The 25,597-nt window shown below is 32.2% G+C and overlaps 1 protein-coding gene across 1 annotated transcript; it reads right to left on the reverse strand.

The window, feature by feature from the left end:
• Nucleotides 1-10,705: 10,705 nt before the first annotated feature.
• Nucleotides 10,706-13,547, reverse strand: LOC100789818 (polygalacturonase). The gene is made up of 4 exons (XM_003534967.1): nt 13,101-13,547; nt 12,196-12,485; nt 11,296-11,524; nt 10,706-10,924 (listed from the first exon to the last, which is right to left on the reverse strand). The coding sequence occupies exons 1-4, from the start codon at nt 13,545-13,547 to the stop codon at nt 10,706-10,708; spliced, it is 1,185 nt and encodes a 394-aa protein (XP_003535015.1).
• Between the last annotated feature and the right edge of the window lie 12,050 nt (nt 13,548-25,597).

Here is a 25,597-nt window from a genome sequence, read left to right on the forward strand (position 1 = left end):
AGATGATGTTTATAGGAATAAAAATAGGTCGTTTTTAGGAGAAAAGGCTATTTTACTATTCTGGTAATCGATTACCAATACATGTAATCGATTACACTAGAACAGATGACCTGTAATCGATTACCAGTAGGCTGACTCATCCTGTAATCGATTACAAGGATTGTAATCGATTACAAGGCGTCCTAGACTACAAAAATTGCATTTTTTGGGCTCTTGTGCAGACCCTATCTTCTCATTTTCATAGTGACAACACACCACCATTCCCAAACCTTTAAACTTTCATATCTCCTTCGTTTCTTCACCAAATCACGTCCCACAAAGCCTAAACTTCATCTTTTTCATTTCAAATGACTGAATCAACGAAAAAGAGAAAGGGTTCTTCTTCCACCACCACCGCTGCTGGCCATCGCCGCCACGGACCATCTGAAGCACCCACAGCACCGGTTCCTCCTTCTGTGTCATCCCCACGATCATCTACCTTATTTTCTTCAGATGATCAATGTCTAAGGTACTCTTCCCAATTTTCTTCTAGGACCATTCCAAACCCTAAGTACCTTGATCTTGAATTCTTTGATGGAGAAACATTTGATTGTTATCAAGTGTTTCAAAATTCTGGTTTGATTGATTTTATATATCTAAAACTGCCTTACTTTCTTGAACTAATTTTTCTATTCTAATTTAAAAATTTAGGATGGTATTCTTTACTCTGAGGTGAAAAATATACCCATTGTTATTAATCAGTCTTTATTCTTCTCATTGACTAAATTACCAAGTTAAGGTGTTTCTTTTGAGGGCACTATTGTTGATGACTGGAAGTTCGATTACTCGAGTCATGATGCTCGCCGTATGGTCTGTAATGACCAGGCTGATATAACTGGCAAATTGCTTGTTGGGTCATTAACCTTTGACTGTCGCATCATACACTACATCATTGTTCGCAATTTGTTACCCCGTTCGTCTAATCTTGCTCAAGTCTCTGAGGAGGACTTGATTCTCATGTGGGCTTTTCTTACCAATCGTCAAATCGACTGGGCACACTTGGTTAGGTACTGTATGCATAAGGCATTACAGACCAATGCATCTCTTTCGTATTCTCATCTTGTCACCTTTTTTCTTCTTCGTCATTTCCAAATTCCTTTGGATGATGAACCCTTTGTTCAAGTAAAATGATATTTTTCTATTGGTGCTGGTGTGGTTACCTCCTTTGGTTACCGAAAGGATGTTGATGGTTAGTGGATTCATAAAAAAGACTTTCTTCTGCCTATTCCTGACGAACGTACCCCATCTCCTCCACCACAAAGGGTTGATTCCTCTTCTCTTCTGACTGAAGTCCTCACAGAACTTCGTGGTTTTTGAGCTTTTGTAGGTGAACGATTTGATGTGATGGATACTCGCCTTGATGCAATGGATGCACGCTTTGATGGGATGGATACACGAGGATCACTAGTCTCAAAGATGATATGAGCTTCATTAGGCGTTGCTTCGATCCCCCGGCTGACTCTTATCTTGATTATTCTTTATTTCCTTAGTTTTATGGTTATTTCTTAGCCTTGTATTTTGGCTTTTAATCCTTAGTACTTTGGTTACTTTTTATTGTGTTCTTGCTTGTCTTGGATATGGTTGCTTTGTGTTTGGATCTTTTAGCCTTTGTTTTGCTTTTGTCTTGGTTTGATTAGACTTGCTTGAATTATGTTATGGATTAAATCAGTTGGATTATGCTATGGTTATCTTTGTCAAGATGTGTTAAGCTCCCAATTTAGTTCTTTTCTTCAACCGTTTTTGGTTTTTTGATGTTGCCAAAGGGGGAGAGAACTTAAGGGTAGAGTTTATCATGAACTTAGGCATAAATTTAAGGGGAGTAAGGGTTGTGAGCATGCATTATCAATTGCCTATCGTTTATCTTGATTTCAGATTATTATCATCATCAAAAGGGGGAGAGATAGATAAAAGATAAGAGAGTAATGGAAATTATCTATTCTTTATGAGACTATTTTTTATATATGAAATCTATGAAATATTCAACTGTCTCATATAAGCAATCATTGTAAAACCAAATGGGAGTAAACTATATACAAATAGATATTTTTGGTGCTCCTAACCTACAGGTGGTTGTCATCATCAAAAAGGGGGAGAATGTAAATCATGCAGGTTTTGATGATGTCAAAAAGAATTTGCTTGATATCATCAAAAAGGAGGAGAATGTGAATCGTGCATGTTTTGATGATGTCGAAAAGAAATCACTTGATAATGATTGTCATCATAAAAAAGGGGGAGAATGTGAATGTATGTATACATGCTTTTGATGATACTAAAGAAGAATCAAACAAGGTTGCTTCAAAGGATAAGCATTGCTTCAAGATTAATACAAGATTGCTTCAACAAACAAAGCCTTGCTTCAAGATTTCATTAAGATCAAGCCTTGCCTAAAAAAAAAGTGTTTCCAAGACATCCAAGGCTCTAGTAATGTTAAAAAGGGTTTTGAATTTGAATTTTGAACCTGTAATCGATTACCAGCAACAGAACTCTTGAAATTCAAATTCAAAAGTCATGACCCTTCAAAATATAACTGTGTAATCAATTACCAGAAACCTGTAATCGATTACCAGTAAAAAATTTCAGAAAAAGCTTTTTGAAAAGACACATCTCTTCAAACCATTTTGAAAAGACACGAGGGCCTATATATATGTGTGTCTGATTTAAAAAAAGCAAGGGAGAGATATTTCAAGAGAACATCATTGTCAAATGCTCTCTCAACAACTCTTGGGCAAACACTTACAAATCTATTAAGAGTTCATCCAAAAACTTCAATTGTACTATCCTTCTCTTAAAGAGATAATTTTTCTTCTTTTTCTTCTTATTCAAAGAGATTGATTAAGGGACCGAGCGTCTCTTAAGTTATAAGGATTCCTGAACACAAGGGAAGGGTTGTCCCTGTGTGGTTCAGACTTTGTAAAAAGGATTTTTACAACGAGAGTGGAAAATCTCAAGTGGGTTGCTTGAAGACTGGACGTAGGCACGGGAAGTGGCCGAACCAGTATAAATCGAGTTAGCATTTCTCTCTTCCCTTATCTCATTTATATTATTGCAATCTTTTGTTTTGCATGTTTAAAGAACATTATTAAATTGATTGTTGCTTCTATTTCTGCATTCTGAGCCTATCATTTAGAAGGGGATTAAAAGTTTGTTAGTGGGAAATTAATTCACCCCTTCTTAAGATAACTGAGGCCCTTTGTCCAACAAACTAAAAGTTTATCTTCTCCAACATGGATCAACTTTAGAGGACTACGAATGATTTCTTTTGAAGATTTCTTAGGCTTGAGGAATAGATCTCTTAAAAATCAAGGCTTGCCTTGATTCCTGAAGTTCCTTTAGTACAACATGAGCCTCCACCACCTCTCAGAACTACAACTATGCCATCTTCCTCTTCTTCGTTTGAAAATTCATCTCCTACCAATCATGATTGATCTGCTTTTTATTGCCTCCCTTCTGTTTTTTGTTGGATAGAGGAGAAGTTTTAGGAGTTTAGGAGAGATATTTGGTGTAGGAAGATCAATTTTTAGGATTATAAGTATGTTTTTTGCTTTATCTATATTTTCATGTAAACATCTTTTTGAATAATCCTGGTATGAATAAAAACTGATCTAGTTGGTTGATTATTATGCGTTTTCTCATCTATTTTTGCATAATCTTATGAGTTGATTAATAACTTATAAATGCAAGATTTGAGGGGGAGCCTCCCTTTAAAATAAAATGAAACAAGACCGTGTATACTCCTAGGGGGAGCTAGTAAATGAAAAACTCAAAAAGGTATTGTCATCCTTTGAATTTGTTCCTAAAGGGTCTCGTCATTAAAAATGGAGATTGTTGAATTCATATCCTTGGTTTTAATTATGACAAACCATTAGCAATGAAAATTGAAAGGATGATGAAATTAAGTGATGGCTAACATTCTGCTTAAGTGTTTCAATTTGAGAAATATAGATGTTTTTCATTCTGAGGTACTCAAAATGATGCTTAAAAAGGTTCAAAGAATTACTATCAGAGTTGAGAAATCAGAAGAATTCTTGAAGCCCATCAAAATGGTGAAATCGGATTCACTTTAACTACTTTGCTTTTGGAAAAATACTGAACAACATGACATTACAAAGAAGAATCATCTAAGAATACATGAAGAAAATCATAGTCAAAATAAAGGTATTTAGAGTCAACGTCAAAATGATAAACTCAAAGACTTTGAGTTCCTTATATCATAGTAGTTCAAAAAGACTCACAATGCATCTCCTAAACAATATGAGTAGATTGAAGTCTCATAGTTTTTCACTTTCCATTTGTTGTGATAAGCATTGAAGGCACATCAGTGTTGGATCAAGTGGCCTCAGAATAATTAAGAAGGGGGGTTGAATTAATTATTCCTAAACCTTTACTAATTAAAAAAATTACTCTTCTAAGGCTTTTATTATGTTGTTAAGTGAATAAGGAGTAGAAGAAAAACTTAACCAAAAGTAAAAGCGGAAATTAAAATGCACAGCGGAAAGTAAAAGAGTAGGGAAGAAGAAGACAAACACACAAGAGTTTTTATACTGGTTCGACAACAACCCGTGCCTACATCCAGTCCCCAAGCAACCTGCGGTCCTTGAGATTTCTTTTCCAACCTTGTAAAAATCCTTTTACAAGAAAAGATCCACAAGGGATGTACCCTCCCTTGTTCTCTTTGAACCTAGTGGATGTACCCTCCACTAGAACTGATCCACAAGAGATGTACCCTCTCTTGTTCTCAGTCAAACCCAAGTAGATGTACCCTCTACTTGTACCACAAAGGATGTACCCTCCAATGTGTTAAGACAAAGATCTCAAGCGGTTAAACCTTTGATACTTTGTGAATGAGGATACAAAAGAATTCTCAGGCGGTTAGTCCTTTGAAATCTTTTGTATAAGGGAAAGGGAAGAATCAAAAGAATTCACAGACTGTGTCGTTTTGAATTCTTTGACAAGGGAGAAGAGAGACACAAAAGAATTCAGGCGGTTAGTCGTTTGTTCTTTTGGAAAAGGGAGAAGAAAGATACAAAAAGAATTCAGACGGTTAGTCCTTGGCGAATTCTTTTTGGCAAAGGGAGAAGAGATGAAAAGAATGAATAGCACAAGTTTTCAAGGTTTAGAAAACCAGAAAACTCTTGGAAAGCTTTTGGCAAAAGGAAGAAGAAGAAGTTCAAAGAGATTGAAAGATTGGATAGATTGAAAGATTGATTGATTGAAAATGCAAAACAAAGCCTTGCTTTTATAGACTCTTCATGTCTGGTCAAGAGAACCATTAGAAGAGCTATGACTTTTAGAAAAACTTAAAACCAATTTGAAAAAGTCAAAAACTATTTGAAGAGTTACATCTTTTGATTTATTCAGAAACAATCACTGGTAATCGATTACCAAATCAGTGTAATCGATTACACAAAGCTTTTATGTGAAAGGATGCGACTCTTCACATTTGAATTTGAATTTCAATGTTCAAGCACACTGGTAATCGATTACCAAAACATTGTAATTGATTACAACTTTTTGAAATCAATTGGAGCGTTGTAAATTCAGTTGAAAGCTTTTTGAAAAACATTTTTGCTACTGGTAATTGATTACAATAATCTGGTAATCGATTACCAGAGAGTAAAAACTCTTTGGTAAACATGTTTTGAGAAAAATCCATGTGCTACTCAGTTTTTGAAAAAAACCTTTTCATACTTATCTTGATTAAGTCTTCTCTTGATTCTTGAATCTTGAGTCTTGAATCTTGATCTTGATTCTTGGAAGCTTGAACCTTAAATCTTGATTCTTGATTATTGGAATCAAATTTCCTCTTGAACCTTGAAGTGTTCTTGATTCAATCTTGAACATCTTGAACCTCTTAAACATCTTGAACCCATTCTTTGATTATCATGAATTGACCTTTGAGCTTTTTGTCATCACCTTTGTTATCATCAAAACATCTTTGAATCAATCTTGATTCATCATGAAGCTTTGCTTCTACAATCAGAAAGAAAGACCAGAAGAAGATGCAGGACTATTAAATGATGAAGATGTCCATGAGAGGCACTGATGGGAAGCATTATATTGAAGGACTGAAGGAAGCTACTTAGTCTGACCTTGGACTTAACACTAACATTTTTGCAACTGAATATCACTAAGCCTTTTTGAGGAAATCTCTTCAAAATGCTTAAAGCTGTGAAGCAGTGTTAAAAGTGATGAAGTCGCGATACATCAGAATGAAACATCTATCTGAACTTCATTAAAGGAATTCATAAAGCATTGGTTCCTTCTAGTAAAACATCAGAATGACTATTTTGATAGTTCTTCAAAATGACAATCCGAAAGGTTCTTCAGAATGGTTCCTCGGAATGGTTTTGACAATTGTCATGCCATTACAGTTGGAAAGTGATTCGGCTTGTTCCAAAAGTATGAAAGTTGTGTGGAGCCCACTCCAACGGTTTGTTTTGAAGCTTTTTAAATTACTTTCGCATGCTATGAAGAACTAAGTTGAAACACTCCATTTTTGCAACATCATGAACAAAATCTCCGTGTGAGAAATCTATGTTCTAGCTTGAACCCTCTCTGTGAGAGTGACCTACTTCTGTATTGAGCTCTATAACTTGTAATGACCTTATTTAAAAATGTGAAAACCACATTCCTGAGTGGAATCCCTCTTGTGAGGAGAAAAATCTATCCTTTTTATATAACATGCGATGCTTTTATGATGTTTTCATTGTTATTTCTCTTTGTTAAGTGTCTTAAATGTTTAATGTAGTTTGAAATTGGTTTTATTTTGAAAATGAAGATGATGTTTTACCTTTTCCCCCAAAGTGGTTTTACAAGGGTTTTGGATTTATAAGTCTCATTTTCTATATATGTTGTTGTGCCTCCTCATGTTAAAATGTTTTAACTTGTTTGATGTTTTTTAAAGTGGTTTCTTCTTTGGAATGAAAATGGTTTTTTAAGCTTATTTACTCAAATTATGCTGTCAAGGTTTTGGTGTTTAAACTTGTGGTCTATTTATGTTGTTGCGTTTTCTCTCAAAGGTAGCCTTTTGTTTTCAAAGTCGGTTGGTTTTAGTGTTTCAATTGCAATGTTTTCTATTTGGTTTTCTTATCCCTTTATGCAAATCAAACTTCCTATTTTGATACATGATTGTGTTTTGTAACCCTATATGTTTCGAAATCGTTTTGTGAAGTTGTTACCTTATGGTTCCTCTATTCTCTTTACCTTACCCTTAATTGCTTGTTGTTCTAATACTTAGTTGTGATGCACGTGGTGTTTTTCTATAAAATCTTTTAGAACTAACTTCTAAAGGTGGGACGCATTTTAATGATTTCTTTATTTTTGATAGGAAGTTTTACTATTTCCTCATTGGTGGAAATCGGTTTTGAAAGGTTTAATCCTTTGCATATGTTTCTTTAGCTTTGGGATTTTGTTTTCTCAAATACGAGTTTGATTTCAAAGTTGTTCTTAATAGACAAAAGTTTGTCCCTTTGGTCTTGGTTTCCCGAAAGTGGCATTATTGTCTTTATTATACCTTTACCCTTGATCAAAATGTGTTTTGCCGTCACTTCTTTGGTTATAACATGGATGTTGAAAGGTCTGATAAAATTTCATGGTATCATTTTAAATTCATCATCCTTGTTATTGCATGAGCTTCCTTTTAATAAACCCTTACATTTTTCATTCCTTAGTTGTATCTTCTTGTTTTCTTCTTTGATAAAGTTTTATGCATGATTCTTCTTTGTTGTTTTTCAGCTAACCCTTATCTTAGGGGATCCATCCGTTAGTATATTAGTATGATGTGGTTATGTTAATTAGGGAGTATGAGATATTTTTTCGAGAACAAACACACAAAGTTGTGAGATAATGTCAAGCCCTTGTTTGGACTATGCTGAGTTAGAAACTTGTAGAACTTTGATCCATAGCCTCTAGTACTAAATTTTGAAGTCAATCATGAGATGATTCTATTAATGGAGTAGTCTTGAGAGTAAGCTTGTTGACCTTCCTTAGTAGCTAGTGGTAAGAGGAGTAAGAGCTTTGAGTGATGACTAGAGCTCGATAGTTTCTTAAGCTAAGATCTTGTACCTTAGTATGAGTTGGTATAATAATTTGATGTGAGGATGGAGACCTTAGTAAAGATTATAATGAGAAGAGTGAGATAGTATTTTGAGGTAAGACCTTAAAGTATGAGAAACCTAGTGATGATTAGAGTGAGTAGAGTTACGGACCCGGAGAAAAGCCTGTTACATCCTAATAGTGATCTACACCTTCCTACATTTTTGAGAAAAACATGTTGAGATGTTTGTTAGACATCTTATGGGTGTGTTATTTGAAAAACCTAGTGTAAAAGAGCATTGATGTTATAGATCATGTTTAAAGTTCTGATTTATCTATGTTTTCATGTGATTTGAAAACTCTTTGGAAAATGAATCAAAACGTTGTTTATGTTTTTAAACTTGTTGAAAATTTAAGTTCAACCCTTTCATGTTTTGAACACTTTCTTTTTAAAAACAAATGGATTTGCATGCTTTATGACAAAATGAGTTTTCATCTTCATGAAGTTGTTTGATTCATGTTTTGGAAAAGATTTTTTTTTTTTTGTAAAGATCACGTTTTATGCAAAAAGTTACAAATTGCTAGCAAGATGGAAAGTTTGTTACAAACATTCTATTTGGGAAAGATTGAGGTTGGGCAATTTGGGTGAATCGATAGATGAAAGAGGTGACTTGATCAAATGAGAGATCCTAGAGAAAATATCAAGACCTCCAAAAATGAAGTAGTTGTGTGCCTTGTCGATGCTTATGATATTCTCTTCACAATCAAATTTTGAGGACACAATTTTCTTGTTGGGGAATATTATAAAACTATGATTTTCATAATGATTGAGTGTGTGTTTTAATAAGATTGCAAGAGTAATTTATGAATATGAACCACACTAAAAAATACTCTCATTTCAAGTCCAACGACCAATGTCGTGTCCAATGAGTAGTGTTGCATCCACTGACCATTTTGAGTCCAATTACTAGTTTTGAGTCCAATAACCAATTTTGTTGTTGATGTGATTTATGTTTGTTTTTTATGATAAATTAAATATTTTGAGATCTTAATGAATTTATGATGATATGAGATGTGGTTGAGATGATGTTGTTTTGTATTAGAGTTAACTTTATGTTGAGATAATGAGATTCACATTCGTATTGTCATTTGGTGAGATTTTGCAAGAATTCAAGGTATTGGAACATGTTGCTAGGTTTATTGAACTATATGTAGGTTCATGATTGTGATGAATATATGAATGATGAATCTCTGATATCATAACCTCTTATGGTGTTGAGATTGAGGAATAAATTTGTGATAATGTATGATTGTTGTGAATGATAATCTTGTTTTGAGAACCATCCATATGTGTGAAAATGAGTTAACTATATTCTTTGGAAAGATTTTATTGTTGTTGAAAAATGGTATATTTGGGAGGGTGAGTTTCATGTCAAGACTTTGTCTCACTAAAGCGATCTGAGGGTCTTGCCTAGTAGGATATCTTCTTGAGTATCACCCTTATGTTTTAACTCTGAATAACATGTCAAAGTTTTGAGAACTACTTCCCAAGAGAATTAGTGATATTTTTAGTGTGTTTGGGATGAATTGTTGTTGATGGTGAAACTTGGATACTTGAGATCAACTAGTTAGATGGTGGGTACATATGTGTCAAACCTAAAACTCTCAAGGAATCCAAGTGTAGTTGTTGATGTGAGTAGGCACATAGCTTGAGGGTGCTTGGTAGGCTTTCAAGCTAGCGATGTAGGTTATCGGTGGTGGCTAACGAAAATGGGCTTATAGAATGGATGAATGAGTGAATCTCTAGATAGGCTAAGGTCTTTGTAAGCCTTATCGAGGTAAGTCATTACCTACACTCATCCATTTTTAATAAAATCACATTTTCTCTGTAGGGTTAATTTGAGTCTCCCCATATGGTAAATGTGTAACTATATTAAAGAATGTACTTGGGTTAATTGCTTATATAGTGTAAATCTCCATAGAGTAAAAAAGTCTGTCTTGGTGTTTATGATTGGTGTACATGGTGAAGATGATTGATGGACTCATGATGACGATGCTTGATAGTTGATGTGTGATGGTGGTTCTGAACAATAATAAATAAACCAAACATTAAAAATGGTTAAAATAAACAAATTTGAACAATAATAAATAAACAAGAGACTGAAAATGGTTAAAATTTTTAAGGAAACGACATCAAAATTTAAAATTGTCTAGACCAAAATCTTAACCATTAAAAATATTTGTATCAACTTCTTTATTTGATCTTTATGTGTGTCAAACACATATACTCATTTCTACATTAATATTTTCTCGTTAAAGGAGCTAGCCTTGTGTCAAATTAGTTTTAATGTATTAAAATATTTCATAAAATAAAGTTTGAATTTATTGCATATGAAAATTTTAGGGGATGATAATGTAATGATAGATAAATAAAAAGAGAGAGAGAGAGAGAAAGTTGCTTGGACATGATATTTAAAACTAAGATAGCTCAATAGAACATACAACTCATCAAGTTGTTTACAACAATCAAAATAAACGTTAAGTACTATAACCTTTTAGTTTCTATTTGTAACAAAAAAAAACCTTTTTCTATCATGATTAATTGTTATTTTTCGTTTAACGAATGTAATATTCAAAGACAACTCTTTGGGATGACTTCTCCGCGGGTAATCCCATCAGCATTCTTACAAGTTGATGTTGATGATCCATTGTCATAAACGAGGTCTATGTCTTGCAGTTTGATGCCCTCACATGGGTTGCTTTTGCTGCAATCGAAATTTATTGCTTGTGGGCATGCTGAAGTTCCTCTTATATGTTCATATGATACTTTGCTTATCTTCACCCCAGAATTCTGTTTTTTTTTTTTATATAAAATAAAGTAGAAACTCTAATGAGTAAATAGTATATATACATAAAAATTAAACTCATTGAATATAATTATTTATTCGAAATAACTTAAACTAAATGCATTTTAAGATTTAAGAAGCTGTTTTTATTTAGAGGTTTAGAATAGAAACATCCCCATATGAATAATTTAATGTGAAAACTACACTACTCTTTCTCTAATGCAAAATTTGCTGCGTCTAATCAATACAAAACTTACGAGTCATTATTTGGTCTCAGATTTTTTTAAGAATATATAATTTTGTTTTAACTTGTTTTAGTTTGATTTTTTTTATGGAAACAGTAAAAAATGAAAATACTTTTTTTATAAGAGCTCACCTGCTGAGGACAATTCTTGTCACCGGGGCAATATTTTTGATCAATAATGATAGGGTTGTAGGCATTTAGCATGGTGAGGTTCCTGAACACAATGTCACTTGCGTATCCATTGCTTGGTTTTGCCCACGATTTTATCCTAACCCCATTTTGTGTTCCGTCGAAGATTGAATTGATCACTGTCACGTTTTGTACTCCAGCCTCATCCTCAGAGGTGCCCAAGCTCCCAATGCTGCAAAGGCCAAATAAAACATACATATTTAGGGATTCGGGAAATTCTAGTGTTTTTTAACCCATTTTTTTAATATACTGTATTTAATTTGTTTCTAATGATATTTTATTAGCAATTATACAATTTTGAGAGATTTACATCTTATAAAATTATAAACTTTTTTTCATGATTTTGTTATTAATTTTAATCCATAGTAGTAAAAAGTTTATTTTGCTTAAATTCTTTTATTGTTAACAAATTGTTAGAAATCATAAAATTGTGAGTTTTTCTCTTTTAATAAATTTCACTCATGATTTTATCATATTAATAAATTTTAATTAAGATAAAGTGTATTAATAAGGATTCATAATATTCGAGTACCAATCAAATAATATGAAAATGTAGGAAAAATAAAGAAGAAACAAGAAGGTCATAAAAGCATGATGCAAGGAAAAAATATGCTTGAAAATAGGTTAAACCATTCTACAGAAATCTAATGTCTGACTTACATCAGATTCAGACTAAACTTTTAAGTAAGTCACTTCAAATCTGTCTGTTGCAGGTAAATAAGTCAGATTTAAATTATATATTTTTAATTAAGATTCGACTTAAACCTAACAAAACCAAGCCTCACTTAACCTATTTCCATGCTATTAGAAAAGTGAAGGTAATGAAGGTGAAAGTTAATTTACCTAATGCCATGTCCGGGGCCACAAGTGACGCGCTCGATCCACACATTGGTGCTACCTTGGATTAAGGCTATGCAATCATCACCGGTGCGTATGGTGGCATCGATTACAGTAACCCCCGTTGAAAGTGTCACATCGATTCCATCTGTATTCGGGCTCGTACTAGGAGCTTTGATATTCACATCTTTAAACAAAATGTTTTTGCATTGCTCCACTGCAATGTGCATTGACTGGCTATTTAATGATGTTAATCCTCTAACCTTCACATCGTTGCACGAACTGAAAGTTATGGACTGCGCTTGATCAGAAAATCAATTGTTAGTTAATACATACCAACATATATATACAATGTATTCATAATCAACAAGTGATTTTATTGTTTCAAAAAAAAAAAAAAAGCAACTGACTCTATCAAAATTAACTACGAAAAAAAATGAATCTTTTTATGAACACCGTACCCATCATGTTAAATAAATACAAATTTTCCAAAAGACACGAGATTCAAAATAATATTGTTGGACACTAATTTGATTTTTTTTAATCATATAACGTTGGATTTATCTCACAACCTTTATGTCAGAAATTTAACAACTAACATAAAATTAAACATAAATATTTGTCTTTTATCCCCAGTAAAAAAAATATTGCGATTTTTTTACTAAAAATAAGATATTAATAGTTTTAGTAGAATAAAAACTAGTGAAAAGCTTATTTTAAAAACTATAAATTGAAAGACTTGGTTGTAATAATAAAAATGTAAGTAGATTAAATTTTTAATTATAAAAATATTAAGGACCAAAAGTTATACATTAATCACATTAAATGAATCAGAAATAAGTATTTTTTTATCAGTAGGACAAAAAGTTATACATTAATCGAAAAGATTATTTAAACATGAAAGCACATACCCTTGCTCCAGCAGGACAACTCGATCCAGATTTTCTACAACGCCAATAGCTATCACCCTTTCCATCAAAAGTCCCACCTTGTACTGAAAATCCATTAAGATTCCTGAACATGATCCAAAATCCAGATTTATTACCAAGGGAACTATAATCTGAAGGGGCAACAATAGTGCCAGCAATTCGAAATTTGATATTGCTCGAGCAAGGACCCTCAAATATCACTTGTTTTAACAAAAAAAATCCTTTTGGTACGTAAAACGTGGCTGGTTCTTTTGATTTGCATGCCGAAGACCATGCCTTAACAAAGGATGTGGTAGAGTCGAAGTTGCCGTTGGGTTTAGCCCCAAAGCTAAGCACATTGATAGAGGGAGCATCTTTAGAAAAAGTAAATGAAAAAAAACTGATGGTGGCTAGAAAGAGTAGGATAAAATGATGTGTATAATGAGCCATGGCGGTGTTGATGCAAAGTTTGTTGAACAAAAGGAGTATAAATCAAGAGGTTTAATTTAGGGACAAAAGGAGGAATTTATATTTTTACACACTATCAAGAGTAGGATATTTTACAATGATTAGTGTAATGAAGCATCCTGCTATTTATACATTATCAAGAGGTTTGAGGACGAAACGAGGAGTCGTTTATTGCCATATGGTTTCAAGTACAAATCAAGTCAACCTAAAAAAATGTAGAAACTACGTCAATTGTAAAAGTCAATTAGTACCTTAAATTAGCTATTTTTTTAAAAAAAAAGTAACTTAATTAATATTCTCCTATAGGAGAATATTATTTGTCTTGTGGTCTCTACAAAATAATAGAATGCATTAATTACGATAATAAAGACTTTTCAATGATTTATTAATTATTAAAATATAAATTATGAAAAATTTTCCAATTTTAAAAAACACATATAATTATAAATAATTATCTTATTTTGCTTGTAATTATTCTAAAAGTTAAAAATTAGTAAAAACAAAATATTATTTTTTATTTTTATACAATTGATATTTTATTATAAAAAATAAAATTCACAAATGTAATAAATGAATGTATGAACTCAAAAACTTTTCATAAATGCTTTCACTGTTTTCATTTTTTAATTTTAAAAATAATAAAAATCAAAACCAAATAAAAAATTCATAAATATAATAAATGGATGCATAATCAATAACAGAATGCATGGATTCAAATCTTTAATATTATTAGGGTTTATGATTTATAGTTTAAAGTTTAGCATTTAGGTTTAAGGTTTAGATTTCATGGACTCCACCAATTCCTGGCTGGATTAAAATCAATATTGATGGTTCAGTTAGGGAGCATAGTTTGATTGCTTTATGGGTGTGTTTTTAGAGACTTAAATGGAAGATGGATCAATATATTTATGAGGAACTTGGGATCTTCTGATGTTGTTATGTCCGAGCTATGGGGGTTAGCTATTGCTTTGCAACTAGCCTAGTCTTCTGGACTCTGATGTGTGTGGTTGGACTGCGATTAATTCTCTAATTGCAATTTAGGTTGTTTCTCAGGAAGTTAATTTTTGTCATCCTTACTGGCCCATTGTGGGATTTATTCGTAAATAGTGGGAGAAAGATTGGAATGCTCGGATTTCTCATGTGTATAGGAAAACAAATATATATGGTTGCAGATTGTTTCGTAGGATTAGCTTAAAATTAATAAGGAGATAGGTTTTCACTTTTCATGTCTTGTCTAAACTAGCTATGAACATCAATCAACTTTTGAATACAGATTATTGTTTCAATTGTTTATGATTTTTATTTTTCCTTGAAACAATACTTTTTTAGTGCATATATGTGCATGGTACAATTCAGATTTGATTATTTATATGTAACTAAGACAATCATTGCGTGACAAACTTGATGGTCCATTTGATTTTCGTTTTTGTTTTCTGAATTAATGTACGAGGAAATTTAATCACATAAATCGTAATAGAAAGGGGTTGAATAATGCGTTAGATAAATTATAAAGTTTTTTTTTGCAAGATGTCATTTTTATGCAAATTTACAAGTTTTTACACCTATCGTCCACTAGCGGATACACGTTTTACTAAAACAGATGAAACTATCGTCCATTGCTTAATAAAACAAGTTTTATATGAAAACAGATAATGAAAAACTTGTGTGCAACATGTGTCAAACAACTACTTAAGGAATACTAAAGGAAAACTTAGGAGAGGAGTATAAATACTTGGCTTACTCAACCTGAGCTACATTCAATTCTACTTTACACAACTATAAAGGATTCCACTGATCAAATAGTGATTAAAAACAAATATTTTATCCTGTCACTCCTAGCTACACTTAGTATTCTTTAGGCCACTACTGACACACCCTTACACTCCCCTTGAATCTAAGACGACACCCAAGTATTAGAAAATATGCTTTTTATATCGGTTATGTATGACTTTCTACATCGATTTTTAACCGATGTTGAAAGTATTATCGTTAACATCAGTTTTTTAAAACCAATGTTAACGTAAAATTGACAACATCAATTATTTAAATAACCGATGTTGTATAATAAGAATTACACAAAAAAATGTATGAATGTTGATAGTTCACATCGGTTTTTTTTATTGAAACCGATGTTAACGTTTTAGATATTAACATCGGTTTTTTAAAAAAACCAATGTTATTAGGAATTTTTTCTTAAATACACTTTCTATTTTTACAAAAAAAAACCCAAAATTTAACCTGTAAATTTCAAATCAAACCACACAGCACAACATATATCATTTGCATTCTGCTTTCAAACAGTTTTTGGCAGAAAGCTAGCTAGTAAACTATCAATTGTAAAAAAATCAATTGATAGCTATGAATAAATAATTTATTAATAACTATCAATAAAGAATATTCAATGTTAAAATGAAACAATAATTGTAATAAATGTAAAGCGAACTAGTAAACTAATTAAGTAACCTAAAATTACATAGTTCCCTAACATCCTAAGTTTGATTTCTAACTTTGAGATAATACTGTGCCCATTGGATGCGAAGCACCTTCAATCTCTCTGCTTCCAATGGTCTAACATCATTAAAATATTGCATGATCAAATAAAACATAAGTTAATAATATAATACCAATGATAAGAAAATCAACTATGTTTGAAATAAACAAGTATTGTTTTCCAATTATTCCTGAAACTTCCTAAGATTATAGTGGACATCCAATACAAGACGTAGTAGCCACACTCAATTCTTCCTTTTTGTCTATTACACTAAATACATAATGAAAATTTGGATATTATACGTTAACTACAATTAGTGTACACATACATAAAATATATATAAGTAGACGTTTTATTTAAATCACGTACCTTAACAACAATCCACCTAGCACCAGCCTTGGATTTAGGTTGTGGAGTATCATCAAGTCCTTTCAAAGCACTGTTGAATACAAGGAACATTAAAATATTGTTGTTGTTGAGTAATGCTAATTAATGCAAATGTATTGAAAAACAAGACTGACCTGTTAATTATTCCTTTAAGGTAGTTGTTTGGCCTGTTATGCAAGGAACAAAACTAGACAACAAGATTTTCCTTAGGCAAAATGACGACCATTTGCCAGTGTTCATTGCAGTGGAGATCAATATGGGTTATTGTAGTATGATACATTATTTAAATTCAGTTGTTCAGTTTTACTTACTCATTCAGGTAGGCTCCAAGGTAGACATCGCGCTTTGAATTCTGCATCAAATTCTTCATGTAACTTTTTGATTCAAATTACGATTGCCCAAATCTCTGAATGGACTATGGCTCGAGGAATCCATACACATCGGAATTCCCCACTCGCATACTTGTCTCAGTCAGATGCCTATTTTGGTTAACACAAAGTTAATTATGTATGAATTTAAAACAATAACTTAGGTAATTAACAATAATCTAAATTGACTTACAGAATCCACAATTTTATAACAGAGATGCTGAGACACTGACCGCCGTGTGCTATTGCAGACAGATCTTCGTGCTTTATGTACAAGAGGAAGTCTTGATTAAACACCCCGAACATGGTAGCATCCCACATAACCTGCAACGACTTCAAAAAAAGTTGTGGGATGGTCAATGTCATCAAATATAGGAAATCATGTGCCTGAGGATCCGGTCCATTTGTAGGTTTTGCTGAAGACACAACTACCTGTTTATCCAACATAGTTAAGGGATGGAAGCTACACAGGGATTGTCATAATGTAGTTATCTTATTTTGCTTGTAATTATTCTAAAATTTAAAAATTAGTAAAAACAAAATATCCTTTTTTATTTTTATACAATTGATATTTTATTATAAAAAATAAAATTCATAAATGTAATAAATGAATGTATAACTCAAAAGCTTTTCATAAATGCTTTCACTATTTTTATTTGATAATTTTAAAAATAATGAAAATCAAAAGCAAATAAAAAAATTCATAAATATAATAAATGGATGCATAATCAATAACTGAATGCATGGATTCAAATCTTCAATATTATTAGGGTTTATGATTTAGAGTTTAAAGTTTAGCATTTAGGTTTAAGGTTTAGATTTCATGGACTCCACCAATTCCTGGCTGGATTAAAATCAATATTGATGGTTCAGTTAGGGAGCATAGTTTGATTGCTTTATGGGTGTGTTTTTAGAGACTTAAATGGAAGATGGATCAATATATTTATGAGGAACTTGGGATCTTCAGATGTTGTTATGTTCGAGCTATGGGGGATAGCTATTGCTTTGCAACTAGCCTAGACTTTTGAACTCCGATATGTGTGGTTGGACTGTGATTAATTCTCTAATTGCAATTTAGTTTTTTACTCAGGAAGTTAATTTTTGTCATCCTTGCTAGCCCATTGTGGGATTTATTTGTAAATAGTGGGAGAAAGATTGGAATGCTCGGATTTCTCGTGTGTATAGGAAAACAAATATATATGGTTGCGGATTGTTTCATAGGATTAGCTCAAAATTAATAAGGAGATAGGTTTTCACTTTTCATGTCTTGTCTGAACCGGCTATGAACATCAATCAACTTTTGAATACAGATTATTGTTTCAATTGTTTATGATTTTTATTTTTCCCTAAAACAAAACTTTTTTAGTGCATATATGTGCATGGTAAAATTCAGATTTGATTATTTATATGTAACTAAGACAATCATTGCATGACAAACTTGATGGTCCATTTGATTTTTTTGTTTTCTGAATTAATGTATGGAGAAAGTTAATCACATAAATCATAATAGAAAGGGGTTGAATAATGCGTTAGATAAATTATAAAGTTTTTTTTTTTTGCAAGATGCCCTTTTTATGAAAATTTACAAGTTTTTACACCTATCGTCCACTAGTGGATACAGGTTTCACTAGAACAGGTGGAACTATCATCCATTGCTTAATAAAACAAGTTTTATATGAAAACATATAATGAAAAACTTGTGTGCAAAATGTGTCAAATAACTACTTAAGGAATACTAACGGAAAACTTAGGAGAGGAGTATAAATACTTGATTTATATTGGTTCACTCAACTTGAGCTACATTCAATTCTCCTTTACACAACTGTAAAGGATTCCACTGATCAAACAGTGATTAAAAACAAGTATTTTATCCTATCACTCCAGACGACACCCAATTATTGTTTATCACTAAATCATTCCTGATTTTCACAATTAGAAGTTTGATTGATTACAAAGATTTAACTAAACTCAAAGAGTGAATAAAATAGTTAAGCTTGAATACACACCTTAAGGCTTTGCTTTAGCAAAGAATATACAAGATATACAAAGTGTGTCATCCACTAAAATGATAAAGTTTCAATGTTCTTTGTCTCAAGTACTTCTCAGTATGTTTGTTGTTGAATGCATTGCATGAATCCTCTTTTTATAAACATCAAAGAAGTATCCATTGAGGATTTGGGCGTTGATCCTTTGATGTGACTTTTGTTTCCAAACGAGGAGAAGTCTAGCTGGCACACTTTGATTGGAGAGAAAGAGAAGGTAAGCGCAAACTTAAACTTGACATGTGCTTGTTCTTCTACAATGACTATAGAAGAAATTTTTCTTTTGTTTTCTTCTATTCTGACTTTTGTCTGATTTCAAAAGTTAGCAAAAGAAAAAGTGAGACAAATATTGATTTTTGAAAAGGCAACTTACGCTACTTCTCTTTTCAGATAACACTGACATTGGTTTTCGCAAATAGTGGACGCGAGTTTCTTAACAATGCTTTGGACACTAAGTTTAATAAAAATAATTTTTACACAGTTTGTCACTTGTGACTGGACGCTTACTTATAAGAGCTTGTAGGATATGAGGTGTGGATTTAGAAGCTTGTTATGTAGTATGCCATTTTCACTTAGAGAAAAACTCTTTAGCTATTAACAATTTATACTTTAGTAATCATCAAAATCAAAAGTAGGAATGAATCATCTAATGATCATGGGATCAACTAGACATAACACTAAGACCCCAAACAAAGAAGCACTAAAACCAATGTGAAATCAAGTTAGAAGTTACATTAGCTAAAACAACATTAGACAAAAGATCAGAAATAAAATAAGATAAAAAAATACATATGCCCATCAAGGGAATAAAAAAGTATGCCCATCACACTTTAGTTAGTTTTTCTACATCGTGAATCAAATTAACAAATTCGAGTTTCACATTTTTTTTACAGAAAAAAATTATGCCATTTCATTCATAATTATTTGAGCAATACAAGAAGGAACAATGGGAAACACTTGGGCACAAGGATAATTTGGAGCCACCCTAGCTATAGCATGAGCTACTCCATTTACTTTTCACCTTACAAAATTAAAAACAAATTGGAATGACTTCAATATTACCTGATGCTATTTTTTAGGTTTGAAAAAAAAAACTCACTAAATTTTAATATTTTTTTGAATCAATATTTTTGTGGTCTATTATACTTAGCATGTTGGATGATCATATTCTTACACACAATTTGATTCAAGAGCGTTAAATATTTCATTTTATTAACTTTGTGCATAATTTTTGTAGCTTAGCTTAGGGCAAAAAATCTGACTAGATACTAACTGATTGGTGGCTGAATTTGTCGAGCCACTGTACAAACGAAAAAAAAACTAAATAATCGACCAACTACTGCTATTATACATTGCCTGTTGTCTAAGATAAATTATGTTCAATTACATTAATTATGCATTTTTGTATTTCAGCGATTGATAATAATAATAATTATTCACAATAAAAATAAAGTATGATAACACTAATTCACTTAATTCAAAAGTATTTTTGAACAAAATTAGTAGTACTTATCTTAATTTGGACAAGTAACTTAGGAAATTAATAATGTTATTATTATTTTTTAAATATTATTAAATTTTTATAAGATTACTTATTTCTTTAATTTTAAATTTTAAAAATAATAAAAGAATTGATGGGTGTAAATGAAAATATTAAAAAACTATTACTATAAGTAATAAGCATGGTTGTCAAACTCTAGAGTGAAACTCGTAGACTTTTATGAGTTTAAGAGTCTACTTGGTTCATGCGAGTTAAAATAGAAACAAATCTATTTTTTTAGCAAACTTGAAACAGACTCGATGGACTCGTAGCAGACTCGTGTAAACTCTTAAGAGTATACGAGTTCACTCTAGATATTGACAACCATGATTGCATGTAATGAACATGCAACATATCAACAATACCTAATAGAACACCGCCATCAATTTGAGGGAGAAAATCACTACAAAGATTGATTTATTTAAAATAGAAGGAAATGTCAAAAGGGCACAAATTACTCAAATCAGAGCTCTGAACTCAAATGACTTGGTTTATGTGATGTATAACTTGAAGTTGAAAAGTAAACAAAATAGAAAAAGTATTGCTCTTCCATTTGATGAGATTGAGTCTAGTGATGAATGAATAACTAAAGAGGGATATAATGATGAGGATGAGCAACCTCAAGGTGAAGCTGATGGTGGCAATGTTGAATTAGTGGGAGATGTTAGAGGAAGTTGAAATTATTTAGTTGTAGAAGCTTTTGATCTAGACAATTTTGTTGGGTTTTTTGGGCTCCCTTCCTATATGGAGTAAAGGCCCAAAATGAGAAGGCCTGTATGTCTCATTTATTTAAGTGGAGAGGGGTCAAATTAGAGAGTGAGAGAGAGTCATTTGAGAGGGAAATATAGTTACAAATCATTGAGAGAGAAAGAAGGAGAGAGAAAATCATTGTGATTTTTGCATACCCACTAGAGAGTATTTTTTAGATTGCAACTACAAATTCGTTCACCATTGGATCGGGCTGATTTTTAGACAACAGGTTCTACTTGCTTGATACTTCAAATTTTCTGATTGGATCGAGAAAAAAGATATATGGAAAGAGAGATAAGTATTTCACATTATCTGCTCTATATGTTAGGGTTTTATCTTCTTGTCTCTATTGTACCAATTGGGTTTTTTTTTATTTGACTGTTTGTAACATGTTTTAGTGCACTTGTTGGAGTTTTTCGTGTATCTTCATTGATTACAGTGAAGTTATTTCTTTGGTCTGGACGACTCATGGTTTTACCCTTGCATTGAGGGATTTTCCACGTTAAACAAATTGTGTCTCTGTTTTCTTTAATTTGTATTTTGCTCTCTATACTTTATTGGTGCACCTCACAAGTTCTTTCAAGTTTGGGGGAATTTATTTCTGTTGCTTATTACTCTGTTATAGAGTTTGTTATTGTGTTGGCCTATTTCCCCCATCAGAGTGGTATTAGAGCTCTTGGTTAAGGGGTTTTTTTCTACATGCTTGAATGATGGAGGCACATATGAAGTTGGTATCCTTGAATAGAGCAAACTATCACTTTTGGAAGGGCAAGATGAAGGACTTGTTATTTGTGAAGAATATGCATCTTCCGGTCTTTGGCACATAAAAGCCAAATTCTATGTCTGATGAAGAGTGGGATTTTGAACATGAACGTGTATGTGGTTTTATTAGACACTTTGTAGATGAACCCATTTATAATCTTATTTCTCAAGAGACACATGCAGGAACTCTGTGGAAAACTCTTGAGTCCTTGTATGCTTCTAAGTCAGGGAGTAAAAAATTGTATCTATTGAAGAGCTTTACTGAATTGAAGTACAAGGACAGGGCTCCGTTTACTGAGCACTTGAGTGAATTTCAAGGATGTTGTGATCAATTGCCATCCGTAGGTATCAACTTTGATGATGACGTGTTGGGATTGTTCCTAATAATAACTGTACCTGATTCGTGGGAGACATTTCGGGTCTCCATGATTAGTGCTTCCCCCAATGGTATTGCTCCTTTGCAAATGGCAAAGACTAGTGCTCTTAATGAAGAGATGAGAAGGAAGTCGCAAGGTATTTCTTCTCAGTCAGAGGTGCTTCTTACTGAAAATAAGGGGAGAAGCCAGAAGAAGATGATGAAGGGTGATAGAGACGAGAGCAGGAGCAACTCTAGGTTTCGGTACAAGAATGTTGAGTGCCATTATTGTCACAGAACAGGGCATATCCAGAGGAATTATTTTCTATGGAAGAAGGAGAGTAAAGACAAGAAAGGTATGCAAAAAGAGAAGGATCATGAAGATGACTGTGTGACTATTGCTACCAATGATGATCTTGTTATTCTCCATGACCCTGATTCACTTAATCTTGTATCTAATGAGAGTTCTTCACATCTTACACTTAATCTTGCATGTTACAGCCAGGAAAGAGTTCTTCACAATTTACACTATAGGTGATTTTGGAGTCTTGAAGATGGGTAATGATGGCGTGTCCAAGGTGATTGGTGTTGGTGATGTTTTTTTGCAAACCAACATGGGAATGGAGTTGTACTTAGAGGAGTGAAACATGCTCATATGTAGCTTTTATTTGATCTTTGTGCAGGTACTTGATGATGCTGGTTATGATAACCACTTTGGTTCTGGAAAGTGGAAACTCACCATGGGTAACTTCGTTCTGGCCAAGGGGGAGAAAATTTCAAAGTTGTATTGGACGAAAGCTTTGGTTGCTAGAGACAGTGTGAATGCTATGGATATGGAGGCATCTTTGTGAGACCGAAGGCTTAGTCATATAAGTGAAAAGGGGCTAAATTGTTTAGCCAAGAAGGATATGCTTCCAAGATTGAAGAATACGGATTTGGAGAAATGTTCTCATTGCATGGTTGGTAAGCAAACCAGAGTATCCTTCAAGAAGCTTCCTCTCTCCAGAAAATCTGAGTTGCTTGAATTGGTATATTCAGATGTTTGTGGCCCTTTGAAGGTGAAATCCTTTAGTAGTGCAAATATGATGACTAATACATTACTAAGAGGGAAGTTTGAAGCTTGCTGTAAGATCGTCGGTTTGGCGGTCACCTCCACATAGTTGTGAGGGGGAGATTTGTTGGGTTCCCTTCCTATATGGAGTAAAGGCCCAAAATGAGAAGGTCTATATATATCACTTATTTAAGTGAAGAGAGGTCAGATTAGAGAGTGAGATGCAATGAGAGGGACTCATTTGAGAGGAAAAAACAGTTACAAATCATTGAGAGAGAAAGAAGGAGAGAGAAAATCACTGTGATTTTCGCATACCCACTAGATAATGTTTTTCAGATTGCAACTACGAATTCGTTCACTGTTGGATCGGGCTCAGTTTTGGACAGCATGGTCTATGCGCGTAATACTTCAAACTGTCCGGTTTGATCTAGAAAAAGATATCTGGAGAGAGAGAGATAAGTGTTTCACATTATCTGCTCTATATTTTGGTGTTTTATCTTCTTGTCTCTATTGTACTAATTGGGGGTTTGTTTTGATTTGACTGTTTGTAGCACGTTTTAGTGTACTTATTGGAGGTTCTCTTTTATCTTCATTGGTTATAGTGAAGTTATTTCTTTGGTCTAGACGACCAGTGATTTTTACCCTTGCATTACGGGTTTTCCACGTTAAACAAATTGTGTGCACAAATTCCTTACAAGTTTGGGAGAATTTATTTTCGTTGCTTATTACTCTGTTATAGAATTTGTTATTGTGTTGGCCTATTTTCTCCCATCAAATTTAATTTTGATGGAACCTAATGATGATGCACAATCTGATGAAGACCTTGATGATGATGAAGATGGTGATGAAAGTGATGGTATTCATGGAGATGACCCTATTAGAGGATTGGACATGATTCTTTGAAGACATTTGTGATTTTTTTAGTTATTTAAATGTTTTAATTTTGAGAACTTATGTTTTATAATAGACTAACAATATGAACTATGAACTTATTGTCATTTTGTTTGCAAAATGGTGTATTTTGAATATATTTACTTATTATTCATAGGTGTTTTTTTATGAAGTAAACTCTTACAATTTTACGAGTCGAGTTTATAGAGTTTTCATGAGTCTAAGTATCCTCTCGATTTTGATAACCTTGATAATAAGACAAAAAATTTATTGTTACTAATATAAATATTATAAAAAAATATTTTATTTGGCTTTAATAGTAATTTTTAAATTAAAAATTAAAACAGTAAAAATATTTTTTCATTTTTTTTTTGTTTTAATTATAAAAAATATTTTATTTGGAATTTATTTATTTTTAAAATTGAAAATAAAATAATTGAGAATAGAATTTTTTTTATTCTTTTTTCACATGTGTGATTTTACTTTTAAAGTAAAATTCATAAATATAATAAATGAACGCAAGGATTCAAAAACTTTTAATTTAAAAATTATTATTTTATTTTTACTTTAATAATATTCAAATTTTAAAATAAAAATAGTGAAAATATATTTTTTATTTTACTTTTTGCGTATGATTTTTTATTTTTTAAAATTAAAAACTCATAAATATAATAAATAAATACACAATAACCAATAAATAAACCCATAATTGGGATTTGTGATTGATGGAATATTTGACAATATTAAAAAAAAATTCTTACTCTATTAGTGCACATTGCTTGTTCTCTGATTTTAATAAATTCTTCTGTTTATTCAGGTCAAGCGATTGACGAATGATCTTAACCATTAATATTTTAGTTTTTTTTTTCATGTTGTTTTTTAGTTATTTTTAGTTTAAATCTTTGTCATTTATTATTTTAAACATTTTATTTATTTTTAAATCTTCTGAATTTAGATAGAGATAACAAATAACAAAAGCTAGATGACACATTGTGTTCTTCATAGTCCTAATTTATGGGATTGTACGGATAATACAAATCCTTATTGGTTACTAGTATTTTAGTCTGGTTAATAGAGTTTTAGTCTGTTACTACTATTGTTGGTAGCAAAGTGATTCTTGATGGACGTTTGTGAATTCCTATCTTGATAGCTTAACAGAGCATTAGTTGAGATTCAAGATATGGTGAGGCTTGTTAGATTGGTAGTGACAAATAGTGTGGAAGATGGTACCTATCGCTTTGGAAGGTGGGAAAGATTAATTTATTTTTTTTATTTCAAATTTATCATTAATGTACCAATTCTAAAATCAAAACTTATATACCGGATATGCCACCAAGATTTGTAACATTGTATTACGGAACAACTCGTTTGGTAGTCAAAATATGTGTTGAGTTA

The sequence above is a fragment of the Glycine max genome, chromosome 9 (genome assembly GCF_000004515.6).
Source record: "Glycine max cultivar Williams 82 chromosome 9, Glycine_max_v4.0, whole genome shotgun sequence".
NCBI lineage: Eukaryota > Viridiplantae > Streptophyta > Magnoliopsida > Fabales > Fabaceae > Glycine > Glycine max.

Coding starts and splice junctions, on each gene's coding strand:
- LOC100789818 (XM_003534967.1), bottom strand. CDS start 13,547: ATGGCTCATTATACACATCATTTTATCCTACTCTTTCTAGCCACCATC. Junction 11,525..12,195: donor GGCCCCGGACATGGCATTAG/GTAAATTAACTT, acceptor TGGCCTTTGCAG/CATTGGGAGCTTGGGCACCT. Junction 10,925..11,295: donor ACAAGAATTGTCCTCAGCAG/GTGAGCTCTTAT, acceptor AAAAAAAAACAG/AATTCTGGGGTGAAGATAAG.